Raw genomic sequence first — 23,189 nt, 5'->3', positions numbered from 1 at the left:
AATGCAGTGCATTTCAACAAAATGAAAAAAAAAAAAACCAAATACTATATGTCAGAATTTAAAAATAATAATAAATTATATTTTTGAAATAATTGAAATGATCGTTTGGATCAGTTTTTTGGTTTTTAATTTTTAGTTTTACAATAGTAAAATGTAAGAAAAAAATTATAGGCATGTAATTTTATTTTACCATTAAAAGTTTAGTACCATTTTAAAACAAAAATTCCAGGCACTTATTTGAGCGAAATTAACAAAAAAAAAAAATTATGTCGGAATTTTAAAAATATTTAGAAAGAATTTCGAAACGAGGATTGACAAAGAAAGTATACGATAGTTTTTGTTTTTTTTTGTGCTTTGTTTATTTTTTTTTTTTAATGTTTATTACAAACTATGAAAAGCACCCTAAACATGAAATTTTGTATACCCGCAATAAAATTAGGTATCATTTTAAAGAAAAGAAGGCTTTTATTGGAGCGTTATTTTAAATCTCAAACATGCCGTAAGTTAAAAAAAAGTTTCAAAAGAATATAACAAAGAGTTTTCTACTTCAAAACATGTTCGAATTTCGTTTGAACAAAATTAAAAAAAAAAATTCGAAATTAAAAAGAAAAATTATATAAAAGAATTTTTTTAATTTTATTTTTAATAATAATTCTTAAACCCTATATAAAAATGTACGTGACTACAAAAATTTTGCTATTATTGTAAATGACAAATTCTAGGTTTTTATATGAGCATTATTTGAAAAAATATACAATAGTATATCGAAGTTAAAACACATTAAAAGTTATTTGTAAGAAAAAATTTTACCCCAAAAATGTTTCGATTTTTATTTTTATTTTTACCAGAAAGTGCGAAACAAATCTTGTAGAAAACATGTATTTTAATTTCTTTTACACTGAAATGCAATTCAATGAAAAAATACTTGCACAAAAAAATCTGAATTTTTAACCACTCAGAAACCCCTCTATATTTCTTCTCCAACCTTTGCGCAATTTATGTTCCTATATTTCGTAGTAAAACATGTTCATAAAATTCCACCCGAATCGAAACCAGGAAGTTTTTACGCTGCTACATCCGACGTGTTTGCCGCCATATGGATTATTCACAAACAACAACAGCGCAGGCTGAACTTTTCAATATATTAAAAAAAAACGCCCCCACATGTTCGTATATTCAACAATAGACACTCATGCACAGTAATTAGTTGATGAGAGCCACCCTTTTTCCCCGTCCTTGCATTTGACTCCACTGCCAAAGTCACCGACCTGCCACTTGCTGTTGCTTCAAGCCGCATAGATTGTCAAAGTATATCAAATTAGCGTAAATTTGTACTACAGCACACGCCTCTGGCAACAAGCATAGCCATGTACATATAAGAGCTCTGCATACATGCACATACATATACTCAAATGCAACCCATGTGGGCTTACTCGAAAATGAGATATTTCTACCGCCCCACTAGTTGAGCGCGCCATGTTGCTGGGTGTCTAAGTTTCCGCATATCACTGTTTGTTTTTTCATTTGCTTTGATTTCTCGCATTTGTCACACTTACACGCTTCTTTTGTGACTTCCTAAGAGTTCATAAGCAAATTATATTTTTTTTGTTTTCCCCTTGACGCTTGGAAAGGCAAGAGACACCTCGGCCGTTAATTACACTTTTGTTCTTTGACGCTGATTTTGCGACAAACAATGCTACGACATGCCACTCGACCGTCGATGTCAAAGTTCAACTGTTCGAGTGGCAGCGCCACATAATTCTGGCATGAGTTCCGAGTGTTTGGGCGGCTTCATTATGCGGCGAATCGTGGAGTTGACTTAATCTCTGCAGCTGTTGCCGCTGCTGCTCCATTCCTCCCCCTGCCTCTCTCACTTTTCTTCTCGATTTCTCTCTAAGCAGTGCATGGAGTTTTTTTTTTTTTTTGCACTTATTCAACCTTTAGTTGCGCCAAATTGGCTGATTCCACACGTTTGATGTGCGACAAACTTGCCTTTAGTGCATGTCACGTATACGCCCCGGTGGCTTCGTTTGAACGGCATACACACAATGCGATCGGACGCAGTCGTACGTGTGCCACGTATTTGTCTGTATTGCTTTACTTTTCAAAATGCTGACTGCAGTAGTTGCAATGCTGTGAATTGTCTTGGGTCAGACTTGACATTGTCTTCTTTTCAATGGGTTGCTGCTGCCAACAACAGTTACACCCTTCTTGTTAAATTTAGTTGTTGGTATGCTGTCACGCACAAACGCTTTGGCTTTATTAATGCTTACAAGTCATTGACTTGACAATAACCTCAACTCTAACGGCAGCGGGCGTTGGCGCATTCTTGTTTGTGTGTGTGTGTGTGTGTTGGCGAGGGAAGGTGACACTTAAAGTGAAACCTAATATTGCAGCAGGCAAATACATACAAATATATATACATATGTATTTCTATACATTTAAACAGCTTGCTGCTGTGAAACAAACCATAAAAAAATCCACGCGAATTGTGAGTGCGGATTTTCATTTGCCTGTCGTGAAAGTGTGTTGGCTGATGATAGACTCCACTTTCTAGGCTAATAAATAAAATGTTCTACAGCGAATATTAAAGAGGAAATATATATATAATACCTTTTCCTTTAACTCCAATGGAGCAAAAGGCGTCAATATATAAAAGCACAATCGTTATCCCTTAGTGCTTTTACGTAGCAACAGACAATTCTTGTTCTGTTGCGATAGCCAAAAGTTGGCAACGAGGATTTTCGTTTATTTATGTGAGACTTTGACGATTCCGTTACCGAATTTGGCGGATCATCAGCAAATTACATTCGAATAAGTAGGTCCACCTAAAACCACCTACACCTCCAAGTAGGTATTGTCCATTTTAGTCCGCGAGTGGTGTTTTATTTCCCAAGTACCCTCCATATCAGCTGAGCGTTCCCAGGCAATTCCAGGTGGCAAAAAAAATGTTATGTAATATTTATTGTATATTGGCAAAGCAGGTGTGCCAGATTTTGGTATGAGAGGTGTTTTGAGAAAAAAATAAATTAGTGAGAAATAAAACAAACAAAGGTTAAAGGTTCGAACCCCATGTAAAACATGGTCCTAGCACTTTTCCAAACTTACGTATTTTCCTAGTTTCACGAAAAACAAAAATAAAATAACAATAATTCATTACTCAACCCCAACAACCTTATTCTTCCAATCTTTACTCCCGCACAATAATTCAGCGCATTACTTGCATTGGGGCTGCTAAAACAAGCAAAAAAAACAGAAAGAAAAACACATAGTTATACAAGGCATCAGTGGCGCCAGTAAGAGGAAGCGGGTAATAGCGCAGATACACCAAATTCAGCGAAGTCCTCAACCATCTGTGCAATCCTTCTGCCAGAAAAATGTGAGACACAGATGTCGCTCCAAGCAGTAAGAAGGCGTTGTTCCTAAGCAACGACAAGTGGGCATTCCCACTGCTTAGGACTGGTAGCGGCAGGCTAATCATCTACCCTGCCAGAAAGCAAAATAAATTAACGAAACCAACGCAAGACTGAGTCGACTTGTCGAGGCCCTCTGCTCCCGAGTGGAGTGAGCAAGGGAAAAAAAAGCAAAAACAAACAAAACAAATGTCAATATATTCGCTTTTTTCATTTGAAAATATGACTAAATATAAAGAATTTCGGATGTGTCTTATGAACATCACTAGACTAACAACTGGATGTTCTGTTGAGAATATTACTGCTGTAGCGCAAATATTTGCAGAAGAACTTTCAACATCGATATCTTGACATTCTTAACAATTAGATGTTCATTTTTTTCGTGAATTATTTTGCTTTTCTATTTTCATTTTATATTTTTTATTTTTACTTTTACGCTCAATTTCAGTTTTATTTATATATTATTATATTTTAATTTTATTTATTTAGTTTTGTATGTTTATCGAAACCTACTGCATTTTCTTTTTAATTGTTTCTTAATTTTTGTAATTTAATTTATACTTTTACTTTCATTAATATTTTGATTTTTAGTTATTTATTTTTTATTTATTTATTTCATTTTTTGAATCTTCTTTGGTTTTTTAAGGCTGTCATAGCCTCCATTTATTATTATATTCTTTAGTTTTCTTTAGTTTTTTATGGCTATACCAGCCTTCCGCATTTGAATTTAAGTTAGGGTTTTTTATTTTTATGTTTTACTTTTACTTTCATTAAAATTTTTTATTAATATAACTCTGTGTTACAGGAAGGTCAAGTGATCAAAGGGTTTTTGACATTGTCGTAAATTTTTCTGCAAATTAATTACTTTGTAGACTTGAGTGTTATAAGAAAAATACTGATAAAAAAAATTCTTTTTATTTTTAAGATAATATACAGTTAATAAAAAATTTATGTTTTTAAGAAGTTAAATTTAATTGTTTTGTTAGAAGTTGTATTTCATTGAATTTTAAACGGACGATACGAGTTGAATTTTCCACTGATTTTTCACTGGTTCCTTGGACATACTTTAATATTAAAAATGAAAATCCCTGAAACTGCAAGGGATTACTGAGCAAGTCTCAACTAATAGTGAGAAAAATAAGAAAAAATTAAAAATGAGAAACATAATTTTTTCTTCAAAAATGTTTAACTAAAAATGTAATTTTTTTCACAAAAGATGTACTGCTAAGAAAAAGAAAAATAGTTCTTTTTATTTACTTCTTATTATGTTCAAGTCTATAAATATCCTGCATTAAAAAAAAAAATAAAAATGAACGACATTGTTCAAACTATTTGGTTCATCGCACATTGACTTACTTATTAGGTACATGGGAAGAAATATGTAAGAAATAACTAGACTTCAAAGGTGGCGCTGGGGTCAAAGTTCTTTTAAAAATTGATTTTACATAAGATAGAATTAGATTTGTAGTAGTCGCAGTGCTTTTTCCGGTTTTACCACTCGCGGAATGAAAACTTTTGCTTTCGGTATTGATGCAGCTGTGGTCAACAATTTCAAGTGATGCCCCCTCCCACAGGCCCTTGTGAGCATGGGGTCATTCTCCAATTTTATAATTTTGACGCCGCTGAACCATCCTGCTCCGTCAAATTCTGGTATGGGTGCGTTCGGCTCTGCGTCCATTTTCATAAATATGGTTTCCAGTAGCTTCATTTCCACTACCTTCCACCGCTCCTGCGACATTCACCCCAGCTTGTCACTACGGTCAGTGAGTGCCACTATAAGGTGTTTCTTCGTAATTTCACTGGCCACTGCCGGCGCTTTCGATGTCATAGGTCTTTCCTTGTCTCCGTTTTTCGGTTTAGCCATCTCGTGCTTGTGCTTTTTCGATGGCACTGCCTCTTGATGGCTAGTTCTTCTTCGATTTTGTTCTCATACTTCGGGTTGGAGGCTGTGAACTTTGGTTTTGCTGCGTAGAAGGCCCGGCCATTTTTTATTTCTTCTCTGGCCCAAGCCAACCTTACCTCCTCTTGCTTCGTCAGGTTGGACGTGCTGCCAAGTCGGTCACAAACTTTGACCGCGACCTTGTACCAAGCTTTGGCCTTTAGCTTCACCTTATCGGGCTTGATCCTTGGCCTGTTCTTGCTATCCCACACAGCATCAGTGGGCCCAGCCGGAGAACGCAGAAGAGCCTCCCCCTCAGCTGTATTTGTGCTCCCGACGCTTTTGGGGTCCGAGTCTTCGTGGGCAGTGGCACCTCCGCATTACGACGACTGAAACCTGCTCCCGCTACAGTGGAAGTTTTGTGGCTTAAGTTATAGTTTGTATTCATCTTTTTCGTATGACCAGCTGCTCTGCGAGGCGAGCGCAGTGGTCTATGTATATAAAGAGGAATTCAAACGGTCCAGCACGGCAGCGCGCCATGCCGTGACAAGGCCACAGTTACTTCCTAAGGCGGCCCGGTGTTAGGAAGGCGCCGCTGAAATACAGCGGGTCTGGTAAACCCCCAGGCTGCAAACCATCCAATGGGCACGGTGTCGCATAACAGACTGGATTAGGAGGGGAGCAAGAAGTGGAAATAATGGGATGAGAGGGGTTTGGAAATAACGAAAGAATCTTCGTTGGTACGGTGATCTTCGCATGGTGGTTGGATGGCCACCAAATACGCCGTAAAGCAGATGGATGACTAGCCAATCCCCATAAGGAGCTTCCCTCTTAGTTCATGTTGGGTTGGTCCCATGATGTGGGGGTCAGACCACCACTTAAGCCTCATCCTCGCGGCAAAGAGACCAGCATGATGAGGTTTGTGGTATTAAAATTATATAAAAAGAAGATCTATTCAGGATATAAAAAAATATTCCAAACCCCTAGAGATATCCGGGCATACCCATATCTTCCATAAGATAATGAAAATAGTGGTGTTTTGTCTACAACAACTCTCACATCCATTTAAGTTCAGTTCTTATCGATCTAGCATTGTCTGTAACAGTAAATTAACATCAAGGCAAGCTCGCATTAAAGGTCTGTGAAGTAAATTAGGAGAAACCAATTCTTTCAGAGCCAGTAGGCATTCAGTTTGGTTATACTTTTCTTTAACTTAAGATGGTAAACCATAGTGCAACCCAAGCATTAGGATAAATTATCCACTTAAAACACAAAACAACATTTCATCAGCAGCACATCAAATTGTGCAATAATTTCCTAGTGGCTTTATAGACCCAGCAATGTGACAATATTCATTAACCTATCAGCCTTTCTGTATATTTAATTCATTTACCTTTTTTTGCATTTTTTTCTTACAGATTTGCTCATCGAAATGTTGGGCGTACTCGCCAGCTACAGCATCACAGTGAAAGAGCTCAAACTACTCTTTGGCACCATGAAAGCAGTTAATGGCAAATGGCCACGTCACTCTGCCAAACTGCTGAATGTGTTACGTCAAATGCCGCATCGCAATGGACCGGATGTATTTTTCAGTTTTCCGGGACGCAAAGGATCGGTAAGTTAGCAAATAGCAAAGGAGATCAAAAGCTTTGAATACATACAGATATATACATGCATACAAACTCACAGTATCTGCAAAAACATGTCTATCTTAGAAACTTCACTCAACTCTGAATACTGTAAATCCTCCTAATCGGTGAGTAATTCGTTAACTATACGTAAAAGGATAAAAAGAAGGTCAGTCATGAGCTGCAGTAAATAAAATGGCATCATCAATTATTTCCCTTTTTTATTGCTGCTCAATGTTCGCGCCACCTCTCGCTGAGCTGACCCTTGCTGAACTTCGCTTCATCACATAGCTGCAGTCTAATGTTTTATTTACTTGAGAATAATTTACAAGAATGTTTACATTACAGTTTTACACTACTTCGACTTCGACTACAATTCTGTATGTCTGCACAAATTCAAGGCTTCACTTTGCGATGGTGCTGTGGCGTAATTTAAAGTCATGCCACGTAATGTAATGTTGCATTATTAATGCTAATGCCTGTTTGTATAAAAGTGTGCGGAAGTGCTGTTTGGTTGGATTTTGGTTGGATGTACGTATGTACATACACCAGTGTTCAAAAAAAAGGAGGGCGACGAAGTACGAAAGTGTGTTTTTTTTTTGTTTTGTATTAGTTTTGCTGTTATTTTTTTTTTTTTGGTTGTTTTATAAAAATGTGATGCATTTTACAACTAAAACCGTATAACTCAAAGCTCCAAACTTTGTACAAAATTCACAAAAGTTTAACAAATTTCAAAAAAGTATATCAAAATTTAAAATTTTGTATGCAGAACTTTTAGAAAAAGCTTTCAGGCTCCTGTGCAACAAATTTACTTAAATTTAACAAATTAAAAAAAGTTCGTAAAAACTTTCAACTTTTTGTGAAGAAAAAAAATTCCTATTAGAAAGATTCTACTACATTTTAAAAGAAAAACTCTATAACGCCAAAGTTTGTAGAAAGCACAAGAATTTAACAAATTAAAAAACAATACTTCGAAATTTTAAATTTTGTACGCAAAATTTGTAAAAAAATGTTAGTACATTTTACAACAAAAACTCTATAACTCGAATTTCCAAACTTTGATAAATTTTCAAAACTTTAACAAATTAAAAAAAAAATACATGAAAAATTTTAGTTTTTTATGCGTAATTTAAAAAAAAACCGGTAAATTTTACATCAAAAATTCTATAAGTCAAATTTTTAAACCTTAAACGAAATCCACAAAAATTTAACAAATTTCAAGAAAATAAAGGGGGTTAAGTTTCAAGGGCCGGTACTGATTTTGAATAAAATACAATTTTTTTAGGAAATTATTGTAATTTCTCTTTATTATGATAATATTGGTATGGCTCAATTATGTATGGAACAAAATATCGGCCAAATGGCTGCCGCGGCCTCGGCGGCACACCTCCATCCGATGGTCCAAATTTTCGACAACGCTGAGGCATAATTGAGATTCTATGCCGTTAATGTGCCGAATTATCTCATCCTTTAGCTCTTGAATCATTTCTGGCTTATCGACGTACACCTTTTCTTTCAAATAACCCCAAAGAAAGAAGTCCAACGGTGTCGTTGACGGTGTGGTTCACATTCGCCGCTGTTGAATTGAAATTTAACCACCCGGTAGTGTGAGTGGTAGTGCCTCCAAATGAAAGTGGCTTCAATTTGACAAAAGCAGGGCGAAGGAGTTTAACAAAAACTAGCACTGAATACACTTCCGTGATTATCTTTATACTTATATATGTTAAATAATTTAAGTCCAGAATTTAGCATCGAAGAAGGCAGCCTGATCCTCCAATGAGCTTTACCGAATTCAATTTAAAGTTAGTGATTCTATAAATGTTCCGAAACGCATTGAGCTTTTTAGAAAAAGTGATACAGCATTTATGTGTATGTATTTAACTGCAACTTATTCCTCACTAGCCATAAGTTAATCTTTCTCGAAACTCGTTTGAAGTGCCAGAACGTCATCAGCCGACTTGATTGGTAAATAAATTTTGAAATCAACTGCTTATGAAGCAAAATTAGCAGTCGAGACACATGGGGAGATATCATTAATAAAAACATCTTTAATAAAAACACAAATAGTAATTGTTCCAAAGATTGCCATAAGAGTCACAGATTCAAATTATTCAAGTAAGACTTCTTGCAGTTTTAGAAGGTTGGATGGAAACCCACATTGGCTGAATTTCTCAATTTGCTGGGTGGCAAATTTTTGTTGTAACCTTTAGAATTCGTCTTCACTTATTTGTCTTTCTTTCGTAGAAATATTTCTTGCAAACATTAGCTTCCAAGGGAATTATTGAGGTTCAAATGGTCCATAAAAAGAAAAATTTTGCGCTTAACAATTATACGATTTTTGGTGGTTGTAGCTTTATTTTGGTCATTAATGAGTTAAACAGTCACTAAGAAACACTTTTTCCTGAATAGAATAACACAATTTTTGTTAATTGTAGCTTTCTCTTGGGCGTTGGTGGGTTAAACAGTTACTAAGACAAATTTTGAGCTTTTTTTTGGTCATTAATGGGTTAAACAGTCATTTGTGCTTAACAGAATAACAGAATTTTAGTAGATTGTAGCTTTATTGAGGATGTTAATGGGTTAAACTGTCATTAACAAACATTTTTTGATTAACGAAAACATGATTTGAACGTAGCTTCGATTTGGTCATCAATGGGTACCAGTTACATCAAAAATTTTTGTGCTTAACGGAAAAAGAAATTATTTTTTTATTGTAACTTTGGTTTGGTCGTTAATGGGTTCAACAGGCATTCAAATAAAATGTGTGCTTAGCAGAATATCAAACACTTTTTTGATTGTAGCTCTATTTTGGGTGTTAGTGAGTTAAACTGTTACTAAGAAAAATATTATGCTTAGCAATTACAAGATTTTATGTGATTGTTTCTTCGTTTTGAGCATTAATGGCTTAAACATCCATTAAAAAAAAATTGTGATTAACAGTAACAAAAATATGTGTGAATGTAGCCTTCGCTTGGTCATGAATGGGTTAAACAGTCCTAAGAAGAATTGTGGGATAATCAATAATAAGATGTTTGGTGATTTTAGCTTTGTTTTGGGCATCAATGGGTTAAACTGTCACTAAGAAAAATGTATGGATTAACAATAAAAAATTGTATGTGAATGTAGCTTTGATTTGGGCATTAATAGGTTAAACAGTCACTATCAACAATGTTGTGTCTAAGAAAATAAAATGATTTTTGATGCTTGGCTACAACAAGAAATTCGCTTTTTCAACGTTAAACATTGCACAGAAATATAACAAAAATCCCATTTTAACGCTGACTCTGACAGAGTTGTATTTCTTGACTACCTCCCTCCACCAACAATTGATTTGAACGTTCGGTCCTGCAGTGTTTGTATGGCTCTCTCAGCGCCCATTTACCCTCGTATGTGCTGTATAGTCAGTTCCCTTCATGCATCGAAACGAGCCAACTCCATAACTCCGTTGTAGCCTTCCTTATGTATTTCTATTTGCAATAGCAGCAACAACGCTTTGTATTTTATTCTTGTCCATTTGATGCATCGTTTTCATTTTTTTTTGTTACATCATCATGTGGCGAAATGTTTGCTTTTATTTTCATTTTATTTTTATTTGCCATTTTATGGGCAAAGATTCGCGCGCAAATCGAATACCAAATGTGCCCCGAGTTGTATGCTTGCATTTTTTTACGGATTAGAGGGCTGATCGTTTTATGTGTGTATGTGTATGTGCATATTTGATGCGTAGAGTCAATAAACGGTATACATAGAACGTGTGCAACGAGCCGTGAAGGCGTTATAGCTTTGTTTTTGTTTAATTGCTTGCATAACAATAGGCACAGAGACGGAATAATCGAAGAGAAAGACAATTTGAGTATTTCTAGGTAATATAATAAAGTGCAACTGTTTGCGAAGAGAAAACTGTTAGCATAAATGAAAAAAAATCTTCTAAAAAAATTATTTATTTAAATATCAATCGATACATATAATTTGTGCAAAGAAAAATTTAGGTTCAAACAATTCTAGCTTGTAGTTTATTATTATTTTATACGAAAAGAAAAAAATTTCCTTATTTCATGCGCATACAATTTTTTAAAAGAGATGCATAGAGAAATTTTCAGATTGTAATCTAGGCTGGTACTGAGATTCTGATATTTAAAAAGAATTTGATGCCTTGACTGGTCTAGAATTCTTGAATTCTTAGAACAGCATTCCCAAAAATCTTTACTGCTTAGAACGCCATCTGTGTTTCACATTTTTCTGCCAGAAGGATCACACAGATGGTTGAGGACTTCGCTAAATTTGATGTGTGTGCGATTACCCGCTTCCTCTTGCTGGTGCCGCTGATGAAATATGTAACTGTGCTTTTTGCTTATTTTTTTGCTTGTTTTAGCAGCCACAATGCAAGTAATGCGCTGACTGTTCGTGCGGGAGTAAGGGTTGAAAGGATAAGGTTTTTGGGGTTGAGGAATGAACTTTTTTTTCTTTAGTTTTTTTAGTTTGGAAAAGTGCGAGGACCGTGCTTTATGTGGGATTCGAACCCACAACCTCTGGGATGGCAGACTAATGCATTTACGTTAGACTACCGAGGCCGTGGTATATACGATATGAATACGATGCTCTAATAAAAAGTTGAAAATATTGATAATAATTTTTTTCTAATTTTTAGGAATTTTGTAAAAACTTCAAAACGTTGATTTATGTGATATTTATTGTAGAACGTACTATATTTTTATAAAAACTAACTGAATTTACACAAAAAACAGAAAATAGTCAGAACTGTGCAAAATATCGCGATTCTCTTATTTTGTCCATAAGTGTATATAACTATATACGAGGTGTGTTAAAAAAAGATGAATTTTCATTTTTCTCAAATAATGTTATTTATTCATCAATTTCTGTTTTTATCTGCTTCGCAGTAAAGTAGTCCCTCAGATAGAATACACTTGTGCCCACGTATTTTCCAATCCGAAGCAGTTCTGTTATGCACTTGTATGTCCTTGAGGTCTCTCGGCGATTCGGTTTTTATCTCCTCAATCGTCACAAAACGCCGTCCTTTCATGGGTCTCTTGAATCTTGGGAACAGAAAAAAGCGCCCTGCCAAACCTGGTGAATACGGTGGCTGAGGCATGATAACGGTGCTTTTTTTTTTGGCCAAACAATCCCTCACAAGCAAAGATGAGTGAGCAGGTGCATTATCATGGTGCAAAATCCATGCATTTTTTTCCACAATTCCGGGCGCTTTTTTCATGTTGCTTCACGCAAACGGCGCAGAACTTCAAGGTAATACTCCTTATTTACCACACGACCTTTTGGCAAGAACTTTTGATGCAATACGCTATGGTAATCGCAGAAAACAGTGAGCAAAATCTTGACATTTAATCGAACTTGGCGTTTTTGTTTTGCTTTTTGTCTTGGCTCTCGTGGACTCTTCCATTGGGACGGTTGAGCTTTGGTTTCGATGTCCTAGCCATATACCCATGATTGTTACCAGTTTTGATCCATTTAAGCAAATCTGGATCATCGTTGACGGCATTCAACAATTCCTGAGCGATGTTGACGATGTGACGTTGTGTTTGGTCAAAATTCCGCTAGTTTGGAACGAACTTTGCTGCCACACGCTTCATGCCCAAAAATTTCTGAAAATATTGCATGGGATGAGCGAACTGATATGCCAACATTCCTCTAATTGTGATTCGACGATTCTCCATAAAAATTTTCTTCACTATCTCAACCTTTTCAGCGGTTGTTGATGTGCTGTGGCGTCCAGAGCGAGCATCCTCATTCACATCTTCTCGACCTCCTGTGACAAGATTGTACCGGTTTTAAATGTTTTTTTTTTACTCAGAGTACTCTCACCTAATGCCACTGTCAACATTCCAAGTGCTTTTAGGCACTTAATTCCATTTTTTATTCAAAATTTGATGCAACTCTTTTGATCCAGAAGATCCAGCAGAAAATCGCCGAACACACAAAACACTTGTCCTATTTATGCCTCTCACAAACAAACTAAACCTGCTATATTACTAAAACCGCTAACATATCTTTGAGCCGAGTGTACCAACATAAAAAAAATTATAATAGAAAGTCGAATGTATGCAGCCCGCGAAATTTGAAAATTCACCATATTTTTTTAATGTATGGGCATATAAGTTATGTATGAGCGTGCATGCCTTGGTTTCCATCCCTCATATTTCGTGTGCGCGCCTTGATCTTGTTTTACAAGTGGGATACTTGCTCGTTTATACTGAAGGTTTCCTATGAGAAGTTTTTTTGTAGCAAAAATGCACTCAGAGGATTTGCTATTGACGATCCAAGGGCAACTTCTCAAGACAAAAAAAACTTTCTTTAACATTTGATGTTGCATACCCACAGTAAGTATAAGTATAAGCTCGAGGACAAACGAGTGGTGGTCACGTACAAACCCCTTGGCTACGCTTTATAGACCTACACACATCCGGAATGAGGCAATGGGCAAAGTTAATTTTCAATTTCGCCGCTACTATGAAAAAATAAAAATAAATTATATTCAAATAACTTTTGAACTTTTGATGCAGCAAAAGACTGACAAAACTTTATAATATTTTATGTTCACTTTTTTATTCATTCCTTAAGGTTTTTTTCTTTTTTGTTGTTGTTCTACCTTTTTTTGATTTCGTCGCAACCCTTACCAGCTGCTCTTTCAGTCGCTTTTTCGGATTTTTTTGGCTACTCGCTTGGGCAGCATCACTGCGCATCAGAGAGAGAGAGAGAGGGATAGGGATAGAGAGAGGGAGAGGAAGAGAGAGGGAGAGAATTACTGCATTGTCACTTTCAAATTTTCATTGCTTTATATTTCAATTTGGCTGGCGCATGCAGGAATGTCGCAACTTTTTCATGTTGTATGATGATCTTTTATTTATATTTTCTATTCCATTTTTGGCAATTTAACATCTTTTGTACTACATGCATGTATGTGTGTGTGCGCAATATTTCAGCGCAGATTTCACCACATCCTTTTTTGCATAACTTTCGCATTGAAATATCCAAAATATTGGCAAAGTTTTGTTACAAAGCACCGGCATTCATGTAACTCCCCTGCGGCTAAAGGGAATGAATGACAAAATTGCGAATGGCTGGTAACAATGATGACAGCAGCGAGCAAAAGAGGAGGGCAAAATATGCAAAAAAAAAACAAAACGCACCAACACAAAAGCAATAGCCGCAAAAAGGCATGAGTTGGGTAGCTCTGCGAAATTTCAGTAACGCATTTCACTAATAAATTGGTCAAAATTATTCCCAACTCTATTATGGACGACGGCAAAAGCAGCAGCAGCAGCAGCCAGTAGCAGCGTGTTGCCCTAGCATCGGCGGGTAATAAGAACAATGAAAGCAATAACAACAATTTTGTAGAAACATTGTTTGTAGCCAAAGTAAAAAGGGCGCCAACCAAGCAACCAAGAACTCAACCTACCTTTCAACTCACCATCCCCACCCACCATTACATCACTTTGTTCTTCGCAATTTTTTATTCGCTGTGACAGTTTCACAATTTATTTTTTTTTTTGTATAATTTGTTTTGGGTTTTACCATTTTCTGCTGATGGAATGCACGTGCCAGTTGCTTGGGCCTTAGAGGCGTACTTAGCATCATCAGCGTGGCAGAAAATAGTTTGGGATACGAGAATTGATTGTTGGACATTGAGAGATGGAAATGAATGTTGGCATTTGATTGTTGCTGGAAAATGTGAAATGTCGAATAATAAATTCTGTTTGTTAGATATTCTAGTTTAAATTTCTTGTTTCTAGGTATTCATCATCATCAGAAATTCCTAGATTTCTAGTGTGAAATATAGAACGGCAACTAATTCCTTTCATTCTAGCTAAGGTGCATGTCGTGGGTGCCATTAGATAGATCAGAAGATTTGGTTTGATGCTTGCACTTCGACTTCATGACCTTTCGTGCCCTCTACTCATCACAGTACCTGCTCGTGAACTTTTTCAGGTCTCAAGGCAACTTCCAAGGTTAACAAAGACGGAGTGCTCGAATCTGTTGGGTATCCTTACCGGACATTGTCCGTTAGGTGTCCATGCGGTAAGACTTGGGATTGCTTCAACTCCTTTCTATCTGGAGGAGCTGTCCCAACATATCCTTCTCAGCTGCCCTGTTATCGTCGGGCAAAGGTTTAACAGTCATTTATCCTAGCCTAACCAAACCTAACCTTTCTCAGTTTATCCTTAAGGAGGATTATGAGTTTTCTAAACTTTTTTGATTGCACCGTCCCCTAGTAACAATATCGCATTGCGTAGCCTCATAACTTGGTGCCAGCTAACCTCCCTTAGACAAGACAATAGTTTGTGACTATCGGACTATTGCATTTTCTCCGATGTTTAATTTCCCCCACAACCGCTTTCGAAGCCAGTGGGAGGAGTGAATACTTTCGATGGCGTAAAATCTCCATACGCCCACAGGAGCGGAACCTGGACGCAGGAACCTGTTGTGTCAGTAGACATAAACGCGGCTCCACCTTGAAGAAATGCTAACGCGGTTCCAGGGAGGAAATCAGCCGAGGAGGAGGAATGTTATAGTGTTAGTGGCAGCATGCTCCACATACCATTGGTGTGACGGCACCTTTGATGATGTTTCAGACATTTTGCTTTACACCTCCTGATTAAAAAACAAACCTCCCTTAGTCTCAGCTCTTAACTCCTTAGCTTTTACTTGATGCTGTGGTATCCCATAGCAAAGAAGGACTAGGGTCGTATTGATAACGAAACCGCAGACTCTCTAGCCAATGCGTCCGCTAATTCGTTCCCAGTTATACTCCAGTCTCCTGGGCGCCAAATGAATCGGATGCGATTGTGCTTTCCTAACAAATTCAGCTTTTCGATAACCTCAAGGGCCAGTGAAAACTTAATCTCAGATGATGATAGGCCGCACGACTGTCGCTCAGAATGGCAATTCGCTCATACCGGAGATTCCTGTCTAAATTGATCTCTGCACATAGACAGATGGCACACACCTCCGCTTTGAAGATGCTTGGAAAACTACCCATCGGCACAGAATGCTTTGAAGCTACAGAACCTACTGTATATTTATTTATAAGTATATTTCATTATCAGCCATGAAAAAGTTCATCATAAAAATATCTGCCGTTTGGAGTCGGCTTGAAACTGTAGGCCCCTCCATTTGTGGAACAACATCAAGACGCACACCACAAATAGGAGGAGGAGCTCGGCCAAACACCCAAAAAGGGTGTACGCGCCAATTATATATACATATATATATATTAGGCCGGGTCGATTTGTGGGGAGGCAAAAAATTCGCCCATTGCTCTGTGAAAATCATATTCTAGGGATCAAAATAAGAAACTTTGCCGAAGGAACTTTACCTCTAAAACAAATTCTGATGTCCCCCAATTTGGGTCGAACTTTTTAGTTTCTTTTCTCATGTAAAGGCCAAAAATGGTGATATTTTGAAATGATTGTATGGGAAACCCCTAAGGGGAGTTCCAGGGGGTGTGCCACTGGCATGGGTGGATCGGCCGTCCAAAGTTAGTGGGGGTCGGTCATACATTTGGACTCGATTGGAGCACTCTAAATGGGTCAAAGTGGGATTTTTCGTTCGACCCAAATTGGGGGACATCAGAATTCGTTTTAGAGGTATGGTTCCTTCGGGAAAGTTTCTTATTTTGATCCCTAGAATACGGTTTTCACAGAGCAATGAGCGATTTTTAAATCGACCCGCCCTAATGTATATGCCTTTTCGTGCCCTCCAGCCATTTGTATACAGTACAGGGTAGACTCATAGAGTTTCCTTTCAAGTTCAGGTATACCCCAGTTTACTTTATTCAATTCTGAATTTTTTCTCTTCTTGGGAAATCGGAGCATTTTGCAAATATTATATATCTCCCTATATATATATATATTTATATATACAGGGTTGCCGATATTCGACGGACCCGTCTGGCAACCCTGTATCTTTTGACAGAGACGTCAGATCGCTTAATGACATACCGCGTTGGAAGCGTCAGTCTATGCAGATTTTTACCATGGAACAGTACACGCCACGCGAGCGCTCCCAAATAGTTGAAATTTACATTCAACAAAAGAAGTCAATTGTGAAAACTTGTGCGTATAAAAAACTAAATAATGTGAAAAGTGCGCCTTCTAAGAACACCATTAAACGTTTGTACGAAAGGTTTTCGACTGGTGATGCTCTTTCTAATCCAAAGAGGCCAAACCAAAACCGACCAAGGCATCACCAAGGACATCCCAAAATCGCCGTTCTCAGTAGTTGGGCATTGCTCGGACCACTTTACAACGAATTATCTGCATTGATTTGCATTTTTTCCCGAATAAGATTCAATTGACGCAAAGATTGTTGCCTGCGGACAAGCCTCGTCGATTGGAATGGGCCCAAAGAGTCATCGAAATCCGTCGGGTCCGTCGAATATGGGCAACCCTGTACAGCCTTTTCGAGTGTTTGCCAAATCTTCTCCTCCTTTCTGTGGCATGCGTCTTGATGTTGTTCCCCAAACGGAGTGACCTATAGTTTTGAGCCGACTCCGAACGGTAATTATTGTGTATGGGGAGATTATCAAGAAAAAAAAAATATTTCTATAATTTTTGTGTATCATGCACGGAGATCCAAACCTGCCCACTTCCGAATGATAGTCGCTCACCAACCCATTCCGTGACAGCGTCCGCCAATATTTGGATAGGGTGATTAATTTTGCGCCAAACTTTTTAACTATCTAATGAATATCTTTATTATGCTAACTTTCACGCTTTTCTCTCAACTCTCCACTCTTTTCATATACATAAAGCGTTCATTCAATGCTGTGCTCAGTGACAGCAAAATCCAATTACACTCTCCACATTTTCATCGCTATTCAAATTGGCTATAAATACCATTGCGGCAAGCCTTTTCTAACTAAATCATCCCCTGAGTCCTCTAACAATGCAGACCGAGTGCAATTGCGGTCACGTTTCCTTCTGACATCCAACTACGTACAAAAATGCGTAACTTGAAACAAAGTACAAAGTAACAAAAGTGGCCAAGTGTTGCATAGCAAGTTTGGCCGCAATGAACTGAGGCTCAAATAGCACACAGATTGTGCCATAAATCATAAACTCTTATTTCCTCTATATTTTTGTGTGGCGAGTAAGAAGTGTGGAGGATATTGATTTATGATCTTCGAGGTGCCAAACAAATAGGAAAGTACGCAGATATAATCATATACATATATACATGCATACACACATACATACATGTATATGTAAAAGCAATAGCACAGCACGTGTGTTTGTATGTGCGAGGATCTGCCTCTACGCTGTACATGGAAATATCATTCATGCTTTTGACTTTCCGCATTTAGTCGCACTGCTACATATACATGTATACACACATATATACAACTAAGTATATATAGGTGCTCTTCTTCGTATTCGCATTCCAATTTAGTTCGTTCTGAGAAATGTGAAGATTGTAAAGCCATATGCTGCGCACTTTCGCATGAAGAGTTTGCAAATAAGGAAACCAGTGGTAGATAGCAGCATACTTACAGGCGTCGAAATGCAAAAAGTGCTGCTGTCTCTGCGTTATATGGCAATGAATTGCGCATTCTCATGCATTTGATTCTTGGAAATTCATATAATGCTGAAGCAGTTAACTATTTCATTTGCTCTTTCTGCAGCTGTTGCTTGTTGTCAGCTTTTAGGCGGCATACCACAAAGGAAATGACATTTCATTTTTGAGATGCTATTTACCGGAAAATGTGCGAAAAACCTTTTAGTGTATTAAAGGGCGTGCCATTTATCAAATTAGAGTTCAAGGGTATGAATATATCGTTTTTATATTGGGAATATTATTTGAGGTTCCATTAAAATTAAGCAATGATTTTTGCAAAAGCAGACTTTCTTAGGGATAATAAAGGGTTTTCCAATGAGAGGTGTTATCTTGAATAGCCCGCTATTTCGGTAGATGTCACTTTTGAAGCTGCCATTTTTTGATATTTGACAAGTAGAAATTACGCCATTAATGAAAATGGAACGATACGCGCTTAACTCTTATGTCAATAACCGGGTACCCGGGTACTCCTTTCCATTTTAGAGATAGTACAATTCAAACACTGCTTGGTAAAAAATTTTTTCCTCGTTATTTGGTCAATTCTACATCGATCTACGCTTTGGACTTTTTTTTAAATGAAAATTGCATTTGATTCCTGGAGGTCAAACTAATTAACGCGCTTGTTCAATAACCCGGGTACCCACTTGATTCCAGTATATTGTTCGTGTTGTAATTGTAATAAAATCAATATTGAAAGTGTAAAATTGGAGAAAGGGTAGTTAGAATTACATACAAACCATTATTATTGATAATAACGGAAAACACTCTTAATCCTCACTTACTCACGTGGAACTCTCAGGGCCTCACTTATCTCCCAGTAACGCGGTCAAATACGGTAACCTCTCTACAGCAGCCAACCTAATAATGAAATACATAACAGATAATTTTTTTTACTTACATCAAGGTCGTAAATTTATACCGAACTACTAATTGTATATAAGTTTCCTTTGCGAATTCTTGCTCAGATAGTTCTTCCATTTTCTTCTCAATTAGGTTTTTTTTGAATCACACTGAAATCGTCTACACTTCGCGGTCACATTACAACCCAGTTACCTTATGATGTCAGTTCTTGGCGTCATAGGGCTCGGGTAGTCCCACATCTGCCTACCATTTGTAGGGGATCGTGCGACTACCTGAAAAGCCGGTACGTTATAAGAATAGACCTGGGAAAATGCAAAGAAAAAATATCTGAAAAATAGTGTACTTGTTCAAACAGCTACAGATCTTTCAATTATACATATATTACCTATAAAAAACCGTGGGTATTACTAAATACGCATATACGCATTTTATATAAGGTGGGTACCCGGGTACCTCGGCTATAGAACAATGTCGAAAAAGTTGGTTATAGCCAGTGGGGTTAAACAACGCATTAGTGAAAATTTGGCAGAGACGGTTCCATCCATCGAGAAATCATCTTGAGTGATGAGGCCCATTTCCACCTCGGTGGCTTCGTCAACAAGCAAAATTGTCGGATCTGGGGCTCAGAATTAAAAAGCCTCTCTATCCTCAACGTGTGACTGTTTGGTGCGGTTTATGATCCGGCAGGGTCATTGAACCTTACTTTTATGAAACTAAAGCTGGAACAATAGTTATGGTGAATGGATTGCCATATCGAGAGATGATTAACGATTTTTTATGGCCGGGATGGATGGTATTGAACTGGACCACTTTTATTTTCAACAAGACGGCGCTACGTGCCACACAAGTAACGAAGCCGTTGATCTTTAGCGAGAATAACACCTCTTATTGGAAAACCCTTTATTACTATGAGTATGGACCGCCACCTTAACCATCTAGTAAAACTACCACTCAGAATTTTCACACATTGCCAACCGTTCGATTAGTTTCCGCATTGGATCGCCCCTTGACAGCTTTTAGAGGACTTAGTGGCACAACGCATTGTTTTCCATTCGGGTATGTTTAGCATCAATCCTTTAACTACATTCCAGCTAAGGCGCATGACACGGGGTTCCGACTCCACGGTCGTTTTCCGTTCCAGGCCCTTTTCCTCTTTCGTGATTTTAGTTGAACTAGCTTCTTCTGCTTTCTGGCCCGTAAGTTAGTATTGGAGATGGTATTTAGCCAGAATATTTTAAGAATTTTTCATAGGCATCTGTTTGTAAAGACTTGTAGTAGTAAGCTTGTGTTGTCTATCGTCGCATTCCACATTTCGCACCCGTAAAGTTAAAGTTTTGTGTGCCGTGATATGTATGTTAACTGCCTACGGTGAGCTGAATACAGCCGTTGCTTTTTGATATCCTGACTCAAACCGCCAGTCACCCATATAAGGCTGCCCAAGTAGCAGAAATATAATATTTTACCTCTTCCAGTTCAATACCATCAATTGAGATTTTTTGCGTATTTTGTATTTTTAGACTCAATGTTGCCAATATTACAAAAAAAAATTCTCTAAAAAATATATTTAACCCTCTGCTTCAAGGGGTTCCCTAGTGCGGTGGCCGATTTTATTCAGCTTTAATTAAAGTTTTTTGCTTTTCTTGATGAATATTAAAGTACGAGTAAATGAATTAGAATTTTTGTATTGTATATTTATTTTTAAATATTTAGTAACATCTCAGTAGTAAGTCAAAAGTATTTTCAGACTAAAATCTTGAAGAAGTTGTGTGCTGCACCTCCTTCAAAAGCCACCACTTTGAAAATAGTTCGTTTGCCACAATGATTCCAGCTGATTGGCTTATCTGAAATCAGAACAGGAATTCCTGTGAATCTGTGGCTTCTGAATAAACTAAAAGCATTTAAAATTATAAATAATCCAATAAATCTCATGTTTTTGAGATTCAACAGTGTGACGAGATTCGCACTTGTTGTATAGTAGGAAGAGTAGAGAGACCCCTTGGACATAATTGCAGCAGTCAACGGTTAACGGGTTGACAATTTTTGACGAAGGGTTGACTGGTACCCGCTGTCAAAATTAGAACTCATTTAATAGCATAAAATTGCAAAGAATTGGGGTGGAGACGGATTTCTCGCCGTCGGTTACTTTTACGGCGGGAAAATAATTAGATTGATTTCAGATTTGCTTTTCTGATCACTTGATGACAAATCGTTTGTTTACAAGCATCAGCAGGCAAATAAAAAGCAAATAATAACTGATTTACACCAGCAAAATATCAATAATTTATAAAGAAGTGGTTTTTTTTTTGTAAAAATGAGCTTGAATGAGTTGCTTCTCAAAAATATAGCAAACGAAAATATTTCACCACAAAATTAATTTTATTGTAACCACAAAATGTCAACTGAAAAACGTCACGTCGTAGTAGTGTTTAACCGGCCGAATTTTCCGACTGAAGTGGATCAGCTGATCACTACTCGTCAACGCATTACCCGCTGTTCCGCTGTGATTCAGTTTCGGGCCAGAAGCTGCATACTAAAAATTTTAATTGACCTTTAAAATCAATTTAAAGTCCAATTTTTCGTAGAATGAAGCATATCCTACAGGTAACTTTTTTTGTACCGAATAAAGAGGTAAAACAAAAAGTTTGAAATGTCACTCAAAAAAGCATTTAGCTGCATAAAATGGTATATAAAACATAAATCTACTTAAAAAATGCCCGAACAAGGGGTAGAACTTAAGATAGATTTAAAATTTGTATATATCATATTTTCACGGCATAATAATAAAATTGGTTCTTGGGCCTTAGGTACAGGTTATGGATGGGGGACCCTTTAAAATTCTGAGTATGCAGTTTTTTCTGTGTACTTGACTACATCCGATAATTTGGTGTATGTCTCTCGGAAAATGAGAATGTTTTCACTGCTAAAAAGTGAGTTTTATAGTCGTATTCTCTTATTTTTTTATTTTTATTTGAGAAAGGCGAGGCAAGAAGCACAGAGAGATTAGTAACTCCTAAAACACTAATGCTAAAAAGCCCACTGTAATCAAAGCTCTGGAAAGTGAGAGGGTAGATAGTCAAAGAGGAAAGGCGAGAAGTGGTAGAGAGAATGAAATAGGATAGCATAGAAACAGAGACAGAAGCAGAGATATCTAATCCTGTGAGAATTTGCAGATTCTTTGGCAAATCGGAAAATATCCTCCAGTTTGAGAGAACGAATATTACTCGTAAGTAGACTTGCTCTAAAAAGGCAGGACAATGGTAGAGAAAGTGCTCAGTACGATCTGCCTGCTCTAAGGAAGACAAGCAAATCGTGTCCCCAATGATTCCAATGGTAGTCATATGCAGATCCCATTAATAGTGTGCTGTAATAATACCGACCATCAACCGAATGTCTTTTCCTCCAAGTTTTAGAAAAAAAGGTCGACAGCTTTCTGTTCGAGCTTATCACAAAATACTTTGCAGTTCTGCAGCGTTCTAGACCGGACCATCGCTCCTTATGGAAATTGCATGCATATACGCTGATCAAATTCATGATAACTGAGTCCGATTATCTGGCCCTTGTGGGGGAACCGCTGATCCGCAGTTGGCGAATTCATCGGCAATTTCATTTCCTTGAACACTGCGGTGTCCTGAAACCCATATTGATACAGGCTTATTTCGTCTTGAAACAGAATTAAGATTCTTCTTACATTCTAGAACAATCTTCGAGGTTTTCTTCGCGTTCTCTAGGACCTTCAGTGCAGTCTCACTGTCACTACAGACTCCAATCTGTTTCCTGCTCCATATCCTCTCAATTATCCATTCTGCTACTTTCAGAATG

At 37.3% G+C, this 23,189-nt stretch overlaps 1 protein-coding gene across 6 annotated transcripts in view; it reads left to right on the top strand.

Annotated features, from left to right (window-relative positions):
- The window catches only part of LOC128858087 (neurobeachin-like), a 224,683-nt gene that overhangs the window by 56,567 nt on the left and 144,927 nt on the right, over positions 1-23,189 (top strand). For all 6 annotated transcript variants that reach the window (XM_054094044.1, XM_054094043.1, XM_054094042.1 and 3 more), the window contains exon 3: positions 6,711-6,907. In XM_054094044.1, the coding sequence (XP_053950019.1) occupies positions 6,711-6,907 (197 nt within the window). The remainder of the gene's footprint in view (positions 1-6,710; positions 6,908-23,189) is intronic.

This window comes from Anastrepha ludens, chromosome 3, assembly GCF_028408465.1.
Source record: "Anastrepha ludens isolate Willacy chromosome 3, idAnaLude1.1, whole genome shotgun sequence".
Taxonomy (NCBI): Eukaryota; Metazoa; Arthropoda; class Insecta; order Diptera; family Tephritidae; genus Anastrepha; species Anastrepha ludens.
This window is presented reverse-complemented; position numbering and strand designations above follow the sequence as displayed.